Source organism: Erpetoichthys calabaricus, chromosome 3 (genome assembly GCF_900747795.2).
Source record: "Erpetoichthys calabaricus chromosome 3, fErpCal1.3, whole genome shotgun sequence".
NCBI classification, from domain to species: Eukaryota; Metazoa; Chordata; class Cladistia; order Polypteriformes; family Polypteridae; genus Erpetoichthys; species Erpetoichthys calabaricus.
In genome coordinates, this window is record NC_041396.2 from 31,140,582 (window position 1) to 31,156,793 (window position 16,212).

Sequence of the window (16,212 nt, forward strand, 5' to 3'; positions counted from 1 at the left end):
GGTGGCCAAACAGCCCAGTGACAGCTACAGTGCTGATTTCAGGCTCTCCGTCCCAATAAGTAACTGAAGAATATCAAAGTGTCCCCGTTTTAACAGGCTACCCATCCATCCATCCATTTTCCAACCCGCTGAATCCGAACACAGGGTCACGGGGGTCTGCTGGAGCCAATCCCAGCCAACACAGGGCACAAGGCAGGAACCAATCCCAGGCAGGGTGCCAACCCACCGCAGGACACACACAAACACACCCACACACCAAGCACACACTAGGGCCTTCTAATAAAACATTATACCTCTCCTGAAGCAAACATCTCCACAATATATTTAGAACAGCGGGTCAATTCCAAAGGGGACACCTCATACCCCAGCTCCCAGACCGATGTAATATTTGTGTAATGGTGCAGTCAAAACTCCAACAGGGAAAGCTTGATTAAGAACTATGCTGCCATTTATGTGTTTTTTTGCACTTCAAGGATTGTGTTGAATCCTACATGTTCATTTTCAAAGTGTTTTTTTTCCATGAGTTGATCTCTCTCTGATGATGATGAAATAAAGCAGGCATTAAACAAACGAGGATGGTTTGTGTGCATGGACAGACATGCTATACAAGTGTCTTTTTTTGGAATTTAGAAATAATCTGGTCACCCTATAATTTACCATCATAGTGTTACATATCTGTAATGGTCAGTTGCTAAATTAAAGTTTGTCCGTTTTTTCCTAACATTTGCCATAACTGAATAACTTTGCAAATCCCCTTTCATGAAAACTACAATGGCCAGACATGCTCAAGGAAAGGAGGAATTAATTCCAAAAGTTTTTTCTTGTTTTTAATTTCGGTAATGTTAATTGGCAATTGTATATTGTGTGTGTGTGTGTGTGTGTGTGTGTGTGTGTGTGTGTGCGTTTGTCTATGAGAGTCCTCTCCAGGTCAGTTTTTCAGCCTTTTGCCCAATCCTTGAGAAACAGCCTTTGGCTTAATCAATTTGGAAATGGATTGAGAATGTTCTAGAATGTTCTGACTTACTACGCCCACACAGTCTGCGAACACACCTGAATTTTGTGTCTTGCGTACATTTTCTAACTTGCGCTTTAAGTAATGCTTACTAGTTTCGACTTTGGAGAGCTTACAATGACAATCAACCTGGCACTGCAAAGCAATGCAGTACAGTATGTGTCAAGAAACTGGCACTCCACGAGATATCTTGTCAAATTTAATATATACTATAAAACCCAAATGGTATGTGCAGAATATTATGCAAAGCACCTGGTAAATAAGGGATGCTGCACAGCAACATTTTCGTGGACATGTTTGTAATGGGTCATTACAAGATTGTGAAGCAACATTAGGTGAGTTCATCCAAGTACAAATTCTGTACAATTATTGACGTCACTTGCTCCATTTTTTGAAACTGATTGCTCATTTGATTACATTTAGTTTTGCTCTTGAATCAAAATGCAATACACACAGAGCCGACGCTAAATTAAATGCAATATGCTATCCCAACCCTCCATATTTCACTCTCTGTATCTCCATGTTCCTATGTAGAGGTCTGGTAGTAATTATTCCAGTCAAAGCAAAGGGGATGATGGGGTGCCATTTACAGCTTCGCCTAGGGAAGGAAAAACGCTAGAGCTGGCCCTGAGGCTAACAGAATGTTAGAGTATATGTCACGAGGTGTGGAGTCCAAGTCCAAAGAAGTTATATTTAAGCTCTGTAACACCCCAGTGAGGCCACACCTGGTGTACTGTGAGCTGTTTTGATCTCCATATTTCTAAAATTACATAGCAGCTCTAGAGGAAGTCCAGGGAACCCACCATTGACTAGGCTGATTCCGGGATTGTGAGGTTGAAATTATGAGGAAAGACCAACGGAGTTTAACCTTCTTCGTTTAAACAAATGGAGATAAGGAGGTTACATGACTGAAGTGTTTAAAATTATAAAAGGAATTGGTATGGTTGACTGCAGTGGGTTGGCACCCTGCCCTGGATTGGTTCCCTGCCTTGTGCCCTGTGTTGGCTGGGATTGGCTCCAGCAGACCCCCATGACCCTGTGTTCGGATTCAGCGGGTTGGAAAATGGATGGATGGATGGTATGGTTGATCCCAGCTCTTACTTTAAAATGAGTTCTTCAACAAGATCAAGGAGGCACAGATGGAGACTTTTTAAAGGTAGATTTTGGGCACATGTAGATGGAATAAACTACCAAATAGTTTGGTTGATAGTAGGACTTTAGGGACCTTCAAAACTTGACTTGATGTTATTTTGGAGAAATTATACAAATATGATTGATGACCTTTGTTGGGCTAACTGGCTTGCTCTTGTTGGAATTGTTCAAATATTCTAAAGTAGAGTTGTACTCTTATTAAAGTGCTGTTGTGTTCACTGAATAGTTTGGCAGAAATTAAGGGTCATCCTGAACAAATGTAATGATCCCAAGGGTTAGGTTTAGGGTTATGGTTAGGGTTTTTCAAACCTGCTTATTCCAATATAAGGGCCTTGGAGAACAATTCCAATCTCAGCAACATCAGACAAATGACATTGTCACAAAACCAAAATTTCAAACTTCAATATGACACATTTCGAAATGTATGAAAATTCAATAAGATTTTTGATACCAATTTCAGTAGATAATATAACTAAAATGTCCATCCAACCATCCATCCATTATCCAACCCGCTGACTCCGAACAAAGAGTCACGGGGGTCTGCTGGTGCCAATCCCAGCCAACACCGGGCACAAGGCAGGGACCAATCCTGGGCAGGGTGCCAACCCACCGCAGGACACACAAACACACCCACACAGCAAGCACACACTAGGGCCAATTTAGAATCGCCAATCCACCTAACCTGCATGTCTTTGGACTGTGGGAGGAAACCGGAGCGCCCGGAGGAAACCCACGCAGACACGGGGAGAACATGCAAACTCCACGCAGGGAGGACCCGGGAAGCGAACCCAGGTCCCCAGGTCTACCCACTGCGCAACCGTGCTGCCCGTATGTGGTCCTAGATTGGATATGTATCTGATTGGTGCCCATACTTCATGAATGAGAATGATCAGATAAGAATTCATGTATCTAAATAAATTACAATTCAGTATGTATTAAAATCTTTACCAAAAATAACAGAAATTTCAGTTAGTAAAGCGTAGGAGTAATGAACTATAGTAAAAGTCAACAGCCTTCGTAGTAACCTTAATGTGCAGTACAGCCCATCCCAAAAACTACAGTTCCCATCCACCTGCACTCAAAATCTTTTATAGGCAGATTTGAATTTTGAACTTGCAACAAAATCATCACCTCACAGTCACCACCGCTGCTGTGTTGAGCAGTGCTTTTCGTGATGCAGCTCAAAGGCAAATGCACTACACTAATACATTCACACAAACGTCATTTGTGAAGTTAGGTGCTACAGCCAGCTGTCATAAACTGGGAGTCCCAAAAGAAATCCCACAAATACTTCCAAAAATGGCCCCCTAGTGGGGATTACCATCAAAACCCTGACTAGAAACAAAATGTGCCTTGAAGTAGCTTCATAAAATAAAAAGTTTACTTTTATCAACAACACTCTGTAGCACCAGAAGCTCCTTTAGAGCACATAAGGAAATGCCAGAGAAGGTAAGGCAATCCACAACAAACACACTCCCAATACAGAATCCCAAGGCAAAGTCAAAATCAGAGCATAGGTTCAAAAATCCAGGATTTCACAATAAACACAAAGCAGAGCAAAATGCAAGTAAGCACTCTGTTTGAAATGACATGCCAGGACTTGGTGGAAGGCCCTCCAAATTTATAGGGTAGAGAGCAGTTCCTGGCATTGATTGGCAGGTGGCTCCACCCCTTGGGGAACCACCCCTAATACACATGGTACATGGTACATAAAACATAGACAAAACCATAAATAAATAGTGAGCATTAAGTTCATAATTTTAAAAATTAACAAAAATGAACAAAGGAGACATTGAACATGAACTTGAATCCCGGCCAGAGGAGGAACTCTGGCCAAGATGTGACACCAGCCAAATCCAGTCAGCTTTCACTTCACTCACCATTCCATAATTCATTTTCTACCATAATACACTGAGGATATGAGCACAGTTACAAGTGCCACTGTTTATGCAATTGAGCACTGAAAAGTTATAGCGTCTTACATTATAAACTAAATGTCCATCCATCCATCCATTTTCCAACCCGCTGAATCCGAACACAGGGTCACGTGTGTCTGCTGGAGCCAATCCCAGCCAACACAGAGCACAAGGCAGGAACCAATCCCGGGCAGGGTGCCAACCCACCGCAGGACACACACAAACACACCCACACACCAAGCACACACTAGGGACAATTTAGAATTGCCAGCCCACCTAACCTGCATGTCTTTGGACTGTGGGAGGAAACCGGAGCGCCCGGAGGAAACCCACGCAGACACGGGGAGAACATGCAAACTCCACGCAAGGAGGACCCGGGAAGCAAACCCAGGTCTCCTAACTGCGAGGCTATAAACTAAATGTGATGAAGTATAATTTTAAAATTGCTCGTAATAATAATGATATATTTTATTTATATAGCACCTTTCCCATGCTCCAAGCGCTTAAGATACAAATATTTTCTGCATACAACAATAAACAAAATAAACAAAGGATATACAAAGCATTAAATAGAATAAAAGAAAGAATAAAACAATTTATAAAACTAAATTCAATACTAAAAGAAATGCCTGAATAAATCACATCATATGTGATATAATACACACACAGACATTGTCCTGAACATCTGGACGGAGAGGTTACCTGAAAGAAGGGGCAGAATGTCAGGTTAAGTTAAAAGCCTTCCTTAACAGATGAGCTTTAAGTTGATTTTTAAAAGAATGAATGGAGTCAGCTGATCTCATTAATTTAGGGAGGACATTCCAAAGTCTGGGCGCTATACAGCTAAAGGCCCTGTCACCCATAGAGTGCAGGTTAGTGTGGGGCACAGAATCAGAGGACCTTAGTGGGTGAACAGGAGTAGAGTGATGGAGTAGGTCACTGATGTAGTCCGGTGCAAGGCCATTTAAAGCTTTGTAGGTTAATAACAGAATTTTATATTCAGTTCTGTAATACACAAGAAGCCAGTGGAGGTGAAGCAGAATGGGTGTTATGTGCTCACTGTTGCTGGTGCATGTAAGGGCTCTTGCCACAGAATTTTGAAACAACTGGAGCTGTGATCTAAGATTTGAAGCAGCACCCGCCAGTAGGGAGTAACAGTAATCGATGTGGGCTGTGATAAAAGCACGAACAAGTTTCTCAGCATTAGAAAGGGAGAAGAATGAGTGAACAAGGGATATGTCACAGAGGTGGAAGTAAGAAAGTTTCTTAGTGTGGTTTATGTGGGTGAAGTAAGAAAGAGAGGAATCAAAAATTACTCAAAGATTCCTTGCATCAGAAGAAGGTCAGAGTGACTAAGAAGGAGCTCATTTTCTTAAGTGCCAATTTGCAGGAGTTCAGTTTTGTTGCAGTTTAATTTTAAAGAGTCCTGCTCCATCCAAGCTTTAATTTCACTGAGGCAAGTTGTTGGCTGAGAAAGCCCAATGAAGTTTCACTTTTATCATTGAAATAGAGTTGAGTATCATCTGCATAAGAATGATAACCCAATCCATAGCTACACATGATATGGCCAAGGGGAATCATATAAACACAGAAGAGGAATGGGCCGAGGACAGAGCCCTGAGGAACCCATTATGTGACCGGCGCAGAGCTGAATCTGCTGTTGCCAAAACTAACAAACTTTTGCCTGTCAGTCAGATAGGACTTAAACCACTGGAGGGCAGTGCCAGAGATACCCAGCATGTTCTCCATTCTGGACAGTAGAATGTCATGTCTGACAGTGTCAAAATCTGCACTGAGGTCTAACAAAATTAATATTATATATAACAGAATTAATATGTAATAAAAAAGAAAGTAATGTGTAGCATACTTTGTGGCAATGATTTAAAAATCAGAGCAGCACACTCCCGTTGCTAAACAGAGTTACTCTAAAACAAACAGCGCAGAATAAAACTGGCCCACGGATAAAAATAATTGCAGATCAATGTATTAATGAAATAGAAATTTAACTGACTAAAACAAATGTTTTAACCTGTGGACAAACAACAAGCGTCACATCTCAACTTCAAACGCAACATTTTTAAAAGCTTATGCTCATTAATGTTTCTGTAATTTAAAAATAAGATAGATAGATAGATAGATAGATAGATAGATAGATAGATAGATAGATAGATAGATAGATAGATAGATAGATAGATAGATAGATAGATAGATAGATAGATACTTTATTAATCTCAAGGGTAAATTCACATACTCCAGCAGCAGCATATTGATAAAAAACAATATTAAATTAAAGAGTGATAAAAATGCAGGTATAACAGACAGTAACTTTGTATAATGTTAACGTTTACCCCTCGGAGTGGAATTGAAGATACGCTCCATGCCAATTGGTAGCTGTATTATCGTAGTATTTCCCTCTACTTACCCTTTACCTGTTTTCTTCAAGGGTAAGTGTACTTGTGAAGTTTGTTACCGGATTGGTCTACTGTTGCACTTTAAGAGTAACACACACATATATAGCTATACACATACACACAGAAACAAACAGTGCCCTATGAATGACAAACACACAGCTGGTTAATCTCTATCACCTTAAACCACACAAGTGCCTTATGAATAACACAACTTGTCACTTTCCTAGGACTTCATGAGACTTACATACACACAGACCTTAATCACAACAGTGCCCCATGAATGACACACACAGCTGGTTAACCTCTGGCACTTTATTTTTTTTTTTTATATTTTTATTTTATTAATTTTCATTGTAATCATTCCATACAAACAGATCAATTTATAACCCAACAAATTTGAAGACTAATCAAACCCCACCCCTGAGAAGGAGAGCTTAGCTAAAGGAAAATTGCTTAAGGCTTTTTAATAAGGCAACATTAAACAAAAGAAAGGGAGAAGTAAATATCTATGTAAATAAGAGATGGAGAAGGGAGTTAAATGCGATAATAGTTATTTCTCTTATTCTAAAATAATATTGATTACAGATCCTCTAACTGAGAATTAGATTTTTTCCAATTTCAAATAATATAAAACATCGGTTTCCCACTGACGTTTAAGAGGAGAATTAGGATTCTTCCAATTTAACAAAATAAGTCTGCGTGCCAAAAGTGTAGTGAATGCAATCACCGTTTGCTTGTCCTTCTCCAATTGAAGTCCATCTGGAAGAACACCGAACACACTGTTAGTGGGTTAGGAGGGATTGTGATACCAAGGCTGTCTGAGAGGCACTTAAAAATTTTTGTCCAAAATGATGTTAGTTTGGTGCAGGCCCAGAACATGTGACCCAGTGAGGCAGGAGCTTGGTTGCAGCGTTCGCAGGTTGGATCCTGCCCTGGAAACATTTTGGACAATTTTAAGCGAGACAGATGGGCACTTTAAACCACACAAGTGCCTTAGGAATAACACAGCCTGTCACTCTCTCAGCACTTCAAGAGACTTACTTATTATCGGCACGAACAACATAAAATGTTTTAAAGATATCTCAGACCTAAATATCACTTTTGGTCTACAAGAATACATTTAAACATACAAAGGCTCAGCACTCTTGATTATAGGGCCATTTATCAGCCAAGAATGCCATACTATGGGGTGGAACTCTCACCCTCAGCCTTAATAAACCTTGCAGCACAGAGCGTATGGTAAACCTCCGGCTGCACCAGGTGCTCAAAGAAATCTACCTTATTACTTCAATCACTCTATAGACATAGAAAGTTAAAAGCAGCATATTTATTACAGGAATAATAATAATACCACTGGAACAAAGAATAATAGAAAATAGAACTGATAGTAACGTCTGGATATATATAGTCTTTAGAAAAAGCTTACGAAAAAGTAAAGATGACAAGGATGAATGTCACAAGCGGCTTGTGATCTAGCACTCATAGTTATTCATTAGATGCTTTTCTTATGATCAGATGGAAACAGCTGCATGTTGACGTAGCTCTGTTCTCTTCTGATGTCTTCGTCCCTTCTCCTTCCTCCTTCCTTACTATATCACTCCTCAGATGAGGCATATTTATTCTAAAATTTTACCGGGGGTAAAATATTCTGATTGGCTGGCTGTCAATTTGATAAATGAATTCACTGTCCGTTTTCCCAAACAATAAAACTTTTTCTTTGACATCGCTACTATACAACGTGAGGCACACTTACATACACACCTTGAATAACCAGATCATCTACATCTTTGGGAAGCTGGAAGAAGTCAGAGTACCTACACTCAGCAGAAACTGCACGCTGACAGGGTTGCGATTTGAACCCAGCACTCTGGAACTGTTAGGCAGCAGCTAAATGGTGTGCCATCCAAGACTAAGCTCTGTCCTGAATTTATATGGCAATGAATCAGTCAAATAATTATACTCAGAGGCTAGCTGGGTCTGCTACAGCTTCAGAAAGCAAAGGCCATGCAAAACTGAAGGCTCATCCCCCGGTATACGCACACAGCCAGATGTGCTTGTTTTTTGATTGTGTGACCCATTTCATTTCAAAGTGCCCGGCATTAGCCTTTGATCTGCTAATTGAATTATCAGAAAGCTCCAGAGAAGCAAGCATTTGTCATGTAAACCACAGTGAACAAAGCCAGTGCTGCCATTTGTCCCCAGAGAGCCTTGCTCTTCAGCAAGTCTCAATGAGGTTTTTGTAGGAGAGCCTCTGTCTGAATATCAATGGAGGTAGGCAGGCAGGCGGTGTTTTTGACGGAAACGCTCTACCGTGTACAAAGCTGCGCTTCCATCTGGTTTTCTGCAAGTTCTCTGGAGGGGTGCCTATCAGCACAGACAGAAGAGGGGGAAGGGATGCACACAGGCACACCTCGTTTAATTAAAGCCGATCGTTATTTTTAAATGTGAAATCTTCAAAGTTCCCAGTTTTCATTCAGCGCCAAAGACTAAACTCAGAATCCTTCCAGTGGCATTAGAAATAATTACAAAAGAAAAAAAAAAAGTTGCTTCTCATGCTTAATCAAATATTTAATTACCCTTTTACTTAATTATTGAATTATCTTTTCCTATTATGATCTGGGCTTTGGGAGCACAATGACTCCCTAATCAGCTGCGGGAGCATTAACTCGGCATGTCTGCTGGACGTGCAGACGAATTCACTCAAATTCAGCGAGGTGTTTTTGAGATAAGACATCCATTTATACTTGATAATGAAAATATATCTGCATTTGAAAATGAGGGCCTGGACTGTCACCTCTGTAGGCCTGGATTTTTGCTAAATTTAATTTGCCCTGTTAGTTGGTGGGCTGTGAAGCCTGTTTCATTTAAGAGCAAACAGCATGCGTTCCACTTGTGGCTTTGCACAATTTCCTTTGCCCTCTGGGGGCAGCTCAGTGTGTTCCAGGCTGCTTTAATAAGAGACAACACTCGGCAGGTGCCTGTGTTACAAGTGGAGAAGAGCAGCTTAATTCTATCCATGGCCCACATCTGACACCCTGCCACCTTCCAAGCATTCACATTGGCTTTGGCAATTGGGTGAGGAAACGTTCTGAAGCAAGTTAAGAGTTCAAAAACTGCACAGGGAGTTTTGGAGAAGGTGATTAGTGGGGACAGGTCCTGTTTTGTCATGGCAGGATCCTAAGGTCATACACATACACATGCCCGATGTCGATGCCATTCTAGACGTTGTTTACTCTAGGCCACCCACGCAGATGCAGGGATTAGACGTCAAGTCAACATAACAGGCCTCCTAGCAAAGAGGGCCTACCTATAATGGAACATGGAGTTTTATCAACGTTTACAGCTTTTTTTCGCCCTCTGCCCCTGAATGTCAACTTTGGTCAACATTAACCATCAACTCTTTATGTCAATAAAAGTCAACATCCACCCTAAAAGAGTTAAATGGGTAGAGTTTGTGTGAATCCGCATTTGTGTGTGTATTCAAAATAGTTACAGGAAACTAAGTGTTGGGAGATTGCCGTTTTCAAGATCAAGATGTGTCTGCTTTAGGGTTAGGCCATATCTGGGGAAACAGTGAAGGGGTGTCAGCCATAATGTGTGCAGGTTATTCTTAGGGACCAAGGTAGTCATAAGTCTAGGTTATATATGGGGACACAAAGCTAGTGAGTCTCCTTTGGAGCACTGAAAGTAACAGGCATTATAGACATTACTCATAAACAGTGCTGTATGGGTGTGACTGTGTGAGTTATCTTAGGATGCAAACGTTGGCCAACCCATAACAAATCTGAGAAATATCAGGTTAGGACAGTAGAACCAGAAATATCTAAATCTATGTTGAAATCAGCCATCTTTCAGTGTCCTGTAGTGGGAATGCTGCACAGGAAAGGTGGTGGCTAACAGAGAGAGAGATCAGCTAATGTCAGCAGGAAGCGCTTGGAATATTCAGAGATGATCTCTGCATGACTGACTAACAGAGCTCCATTATTAGCTAATGGTGAGACTGCTTCTGAGCTTGATGTTGCAGGTCTGCAACTGACCATCAGCTGTTTACAAATCCTCAAATTGAGATGCTTCATGGTGTGAATTTATGGCAATGTAGTTGCCTTCACCAAAAGGGTTCAATAATCTCAGTTCTGCTAGAAGAAATAAGAAGAGAAAGGGAATCAGGATCCCAACTTCACGAGAGATGGCTAACTAAACAGAAACACAATAAAAAGAATTGATGGGTAAATTGGCGCAAACAAAGAAAAGAACGAGGAATGGACAGGAGAAACTGCCTCATGGAGCAACCCCCAACCAGCTCTTTACTAACTGATCATCACAAGGCTAGTTGTGGACAGTAGAGTTGGATGAGGTGTTGATCCAAGATGTGGGAAGTGGAAGAATGGAAAGATTGTAAAATGAAGACTTCCAGTTTTTAGGAGAGATAAATGCAGAAGATTTCCAGTGAGAGGCTAAAAGCAGCTGAGCTGCAATAATTCAGTTATTAATAGGTGCGGCTGGAAGAGAGAAAGAGAAAGTAAGGAGAGATAAGAAGAGTCTAGGAGGAGAAGAACTTGAAGGGACAAAGGAATGAAGAGAGAAAGAATTGTGAAGAGAGATTCAGTCACATAGAACCAGAGAGCCACAACTGGAGGACATCCCCACAACAAGAACTTTAAGAGGGCAAAGATGGCATAATGGTTTTATCTTTAGTCCCATTAGATGAAGTCTCTAGGAGGGAGGGTGAAGCCCATAACAAAGTTAAGGGCTGTAACTTTGAAAATGTGATTAAAATAAACAAAACTCACGACATCAACCAAGAATTGCAGTCAGAAAACTATGTGGGAAATTGTAGCCACATAGGGAATGTGTAAGCAAAACCAAACAGACAGAATTTGAAATGTTGTAAAGGAACAGAAGGATATTTTGTAACTAGAATACAGTAACAAGAACGTATGGTAAAGTTTTACTTTTTGTAGAAAGAGACTGCAATCTCAAACAACCAGGGAGTGTATGACGCTGACCTTTATACCACTGCAATAATACAATAATGTACCTCATGCTCCCAGTCATCTTAGCAAACATTAACATAGCAGCCATCAACAAAAAGGTCTTAAAATGACGGTGCCCATAAAAAAACAAACTGGTAACATACAGTCTTGTTCCCCGCAGAGGTTACAATCCTAAGAAACCCTGCAGAAACAGATACTGTGAATAAGGAAGAATTGAACCAATAGGACAAATGGGGTTAGTTTCGGTGGGACCCCTGCTCAGAGGGAGGACCAGCAGGGGGGAGACCGGGTCAGATAAACACTCTGATCCTCTGCTCTTGGCCCTCTTGCTCTATTTTCTGCTCTGCATGGCTGCAAATAGGCACGTGTAGATCGTGGTAACATTGGGTTACACATTTATAATTTTGGATAAGTGAATCTGCAGGAACGAAATCATCAGATGTTGAGAATTTATTGTAATTCATTTTGTCAGCATCTTTAAAAAATATAATGAGATTAAAAAATTCTAAGTGACCTTCAAAACTCTGGAAAAAATGTGCAAAAACATTTTAACAGGCCAAGGAACTGGCAAAAAAAAAAATGAAATCGCAAGGCAGTTTATGCCTACTAGGAAATCGCCAGTCCTTTCCATTTCTGAGATCACAGGCCTAACAGAGGTTATCACAGTTGTGGTGGGCATGTCAGTCGTCATACAGCACAATCAGCTCCTATTTAGATTCCACCTCTCTGGGATTCTCCGGTGCCACATATCGACTCATGCCAGCTACTCAATCGTGTTCTGGAGATGGGGTGGTAGGGGGCGGAGGGGGCCGAGTTTCCTTTAATGTAATTTAATAGTTGTTCAGCCATGGCCTGAAATTTAATCGGCTTGCAAAGGCGAAGCTGAGCCTCGTAAATTACCCGTGCAATCAGGCCTCACCACTGCTCCCCGCTTCCTGAGGCAGGGAAGCTACTGTACTTGATTGGTCTATGCTGCCAACAACATTTTTTTTTTCTTTTTTGATATTTTTAGTCCTTAATAATTCAAGAAAACATCACTTTAGGTGAATAATGAACACACTCAATCTTATTCCTTTCAGTGCAGCAGCTTCATAGTTGGGTGGGAGGGGGGGAATGTTCATGAGGGGCTTGTGTAACAAAGGAAGGGAAAAGGGGTTGGATCTGGGAACTGCTTGTAAATGGATGGCCCCCCGATGCCCACCCACGCACAGAGATTTGAATATGAGACTGAAACTTAGACAGTAATTACTGCGTATCTGGGGCAAAACTTCAAAGGCAAAAGAGCCACTAAGAGAGCAGGGCCGCAACTGCCAACATGCCAGCTACACAGAGGAGCTGAAAATAGAAGTTAGCCTGGTGTTAAACTGCAGCCTGACACATAAACAAGAACAGAAGTGAAAAAGGCCAAGCAGAGCAGCAGCTCGTGTGGTCCTAAACATGGCGGTCCAGGGCCTCTATTTATCAGGCCATCTCAGAATTACTCCTAGGCTGATTAGGATAATAATTTGTCCAACCAACACAGTAAAACGTAAGGAGTAGTTATGAAATGTCCTACACCCAGGCCCAGCTAGGAGTAGGAGTTCACGTTTGAGAATGAATTACATCACGACTTAATGATACCCAGAGAGACAAATTGGACTTCATGATAAAGTTTTGTGGTTTTCTAATATTAATGGTAAAGCTTCACCGCAAAGATAATAGATAATAATATTCAAAATAGTAGAAGAAGGAAGAAAACATATAAAACAGAATACTGCACTAAGCTGCACGTAATTGTCACCACTTGATATCAACAATATCAAAAATAACATTGTAACAATGAAAGAGACGGAAAGACAGAGAGTAAAGCCTGATAATGGGCACATTTATTTCATGAAGTAAGCTTCTCAGATGGTTCCTTCCCCATGCCCCGTGCTTGGTGGGATAGGCTCCAGCTCCGCGACTCTGCCCAGTCAACCGCGCGAAACACCTTGTAAGGTCACAGTTAGGCTGAAACAAACCACAGCTGTTCTTGAAGTCGTGTTCACTCTTCTCATGTCCTGATCGTTTTCAAATTTGCCATGCCAATCCCCCATTATCTTTGGTGAGGCTCTATTTATCTAAACACCCTGGTGTGACGGTGCGTGTCCAGCACCAAGCTCTCTCTTCTCAATTGGGAGCCTCTTGAACACGACACCATCGATAACGTAACTGGATGAGTGTGGCAGATGGGGACAAAACACTCCAGGCAATGGGAGGTGCAAAGTGTCCGAGTGTCTTTATTAAAAACAATCCAAAACAGTGTCCAAATAAGTGTAGTAGTGTTTCCTCAATAAATAAATAATCCATAAAACAGTGAAAAACCTGGTGATTAAAAACAAGGCTAAAAACGAGCAAAAAACCAACAGTCACTGGGGTCAAATGAGCCGAGCACAACTCCTTCCTAGTCTCCCCAGCTCACCCATTGGTCGCTCAGCTGGCAGAGACTTCAGCAGCCGCGGTCCTCTCAATCCCGACCCAAGTCTTGGCTGCCTCTGTCGGGCATCTGCCAGACTGCTTGGGGTCAGTCGTCCTCTCGTCATCCTTCTCGTTCACGCAGTCATCCCTCAGATCCCTGAAGAGGACGCCACCTTGATCGCTCCCACTCTGCTCCACAAACAATCAGTGGGGACGATTCCTCCCTAGAGTGCCTGATCCTTCGCTCTATTGCGGGACCACTGGCCGCACGGCCTTTTCTCTCTCTCTCTCTACCCAGCTGGCTCATTCTCTCTCCACCCTAATGCTGCACTCTCGCTCTTCCTCCGTTTCTGTCTTGTTTGTGTTCTCCCATCTTCCTGTGCCGGCCCGTACTTACATGGTTTTGTGGGCACAGTGTCTCAATCATGCACTGCCGGAAGCCAATGAAGCAATTGAGATAATTGCACCCTCACATGCAGGTGCGTCTTGCCCCAAATACTTCACCAACTCCCCTCAGCTACAAGAGTGCGCCCATGGAGACTGACACAGACAATGGATTGTTTAATAAAATGGCCATTCTTTCTGCGCCATGGACCAGCTATATCACACCTGGGAATCTGCGCCTGCCCTTCTTGTAAAATGTAATGTAAATGTTCATGGGGTTCATGGAATGCACAGCACAGTGTATCTGTGTGACATTTTGCTGTCAATCACCCATCCAGCCCCACATATCTTTTAATATGCAGGCTACTGCAGTTTGCACGCATGGTCACCTGGTCATCGACTCAAATATGTATCCTCATCCACTCTTGTGCTAATGATCTTTATGTATGTGCCAGTCTGCATGAAGTGGTTTGTTTGAACATTACCTAACATGGAGTGGTGGGACAATGTATAAATCTGTGCATTACCTCATACCTTGTAAGGGCGTTCAAAGTTTGGGGCAAAATTAGAGAAATTGTTAGTTGGGAAATACACAAATCACTGTTATCGCAAAGTTGCATTTTACAGGTAATGTTGCACTTTAATTTCACACATGGGTTCTCCATGTAGATGGAACGATTACATAACATGTAATATTTTTTACAAATTTTATTCCATCTCTATCAGACTGATATCTGTTTATGAGTTCATTGTTGTCCAGCGTTTCCAAAGCATCCTTCATCTTCTGGAAGTGCATAGCAAGTTAGGACAACTCAGAAGCTCTCCTAAATCCTAATGGAGCTGGAAGTTGTTTCCTCAACTAGGAAAACTGATAAAGTGCTTCTATTCCTGTTCTTATGAGTAGGACCAAATTGGCGTCTCAGTCACAACAGAGAGAGAGCTTCCCTTCCACCAGCTCCACCACCAATTCCCCACCAGCCCAATTCATTTCAATTTTTTCTTTCTTTTGCAGTGGCATCCCAGGGAAAAAATGTGGCACCATCATTCTGTCTGCGGAGGAGCTGGGCAATTGCAGGGTGAGTCTGGTTCAGCTGAACTTTCTGCATGACTTGTCATTCAGGGTCTAGTCCAGCATTGTGCACTGTGGCCTCTGCGTAGGCAGGTTTCTGGGTTGTCGTTTGCTTGAGACTGCCTTGGGGTGATGCTGTGGGCTCCTCTGCATGATGATGCCATACTACTTGCCTGTTCATATTGCCGTGCATGGCTGTAAATTCTCAGTAATGGGTATGGTCCTGCTTGGGTGTGACCACTTGGACCACAAAGTGATGGATCTTATTACCCTTGTATTTGAATTATGATCAGTGGTACTACCTCATTTTCCTTTCAGTTCTGCATGATATCCTTTATTGGAACTGTTATTTCTTGATAATGGGCGTATCCTGCTTGTTTTTGAGCTTTAAGCAAAATGGCTGATCCTGCTTGGCTTTGAGTAAGGCTGTTAGGCTGTTTGCTTTCTTGCCATTTGCAGTGTTCCTGATGACTTAAAATGGAATTGTGACTTTGGGGTGATCAGGGCCACCTTAAAAAAATATATTACTATGCTTTTTGGGGTGTCCTGTGGGGGGAGGGGTGCCTCTGGAGTATGGAGTGCTGGACTTGTTGTTTTGGGTTATTCAGTCCCTGCACAACAGGAGTGAGAGCTTGGTTCACATTGCAGGCAGCAAGTCAGACTTGTTCCCAGTGATTATGGGACTCCACCAGGGATATCCTCTGCCACCGATTCTGTTTGTAATTTTGATGGACAGAATTTGTTGGAGCAGTCAAGAGGTGGAGGGAGTTCAGTTTGCTGACCTCAGAATCAGATCTCTGTTGTTTGCGGATGAAGTAGTCCTGTTGGCTTTATCAGG

General features: G+C 42.0%; 1 protein-coding gene across 2 annotated transcripts in view; it reads left to right on the plus strand.

The window, feature by feature from the left end:
* The window catches only part of LOC114647875 (copine-5), a 318,809-nt gene that overhangs the window by 105,351 nt on the left and 197,246 nt on the right, over window positions 1–16,212 (plus strand). For both annotated transcript variants that reach the window (XM_028796547.2, XM_028796548.2), the window contains one exon: window positions 15,318–15,381. In XM_028796547.2, coding sequence (XP_028652380.1) covers window positions 15,318–15,381 — 64 coding nt within the window. The remainder of the gene's footprint in view (window positions 1–15,317; window positions 15,382–16,212) is intronic.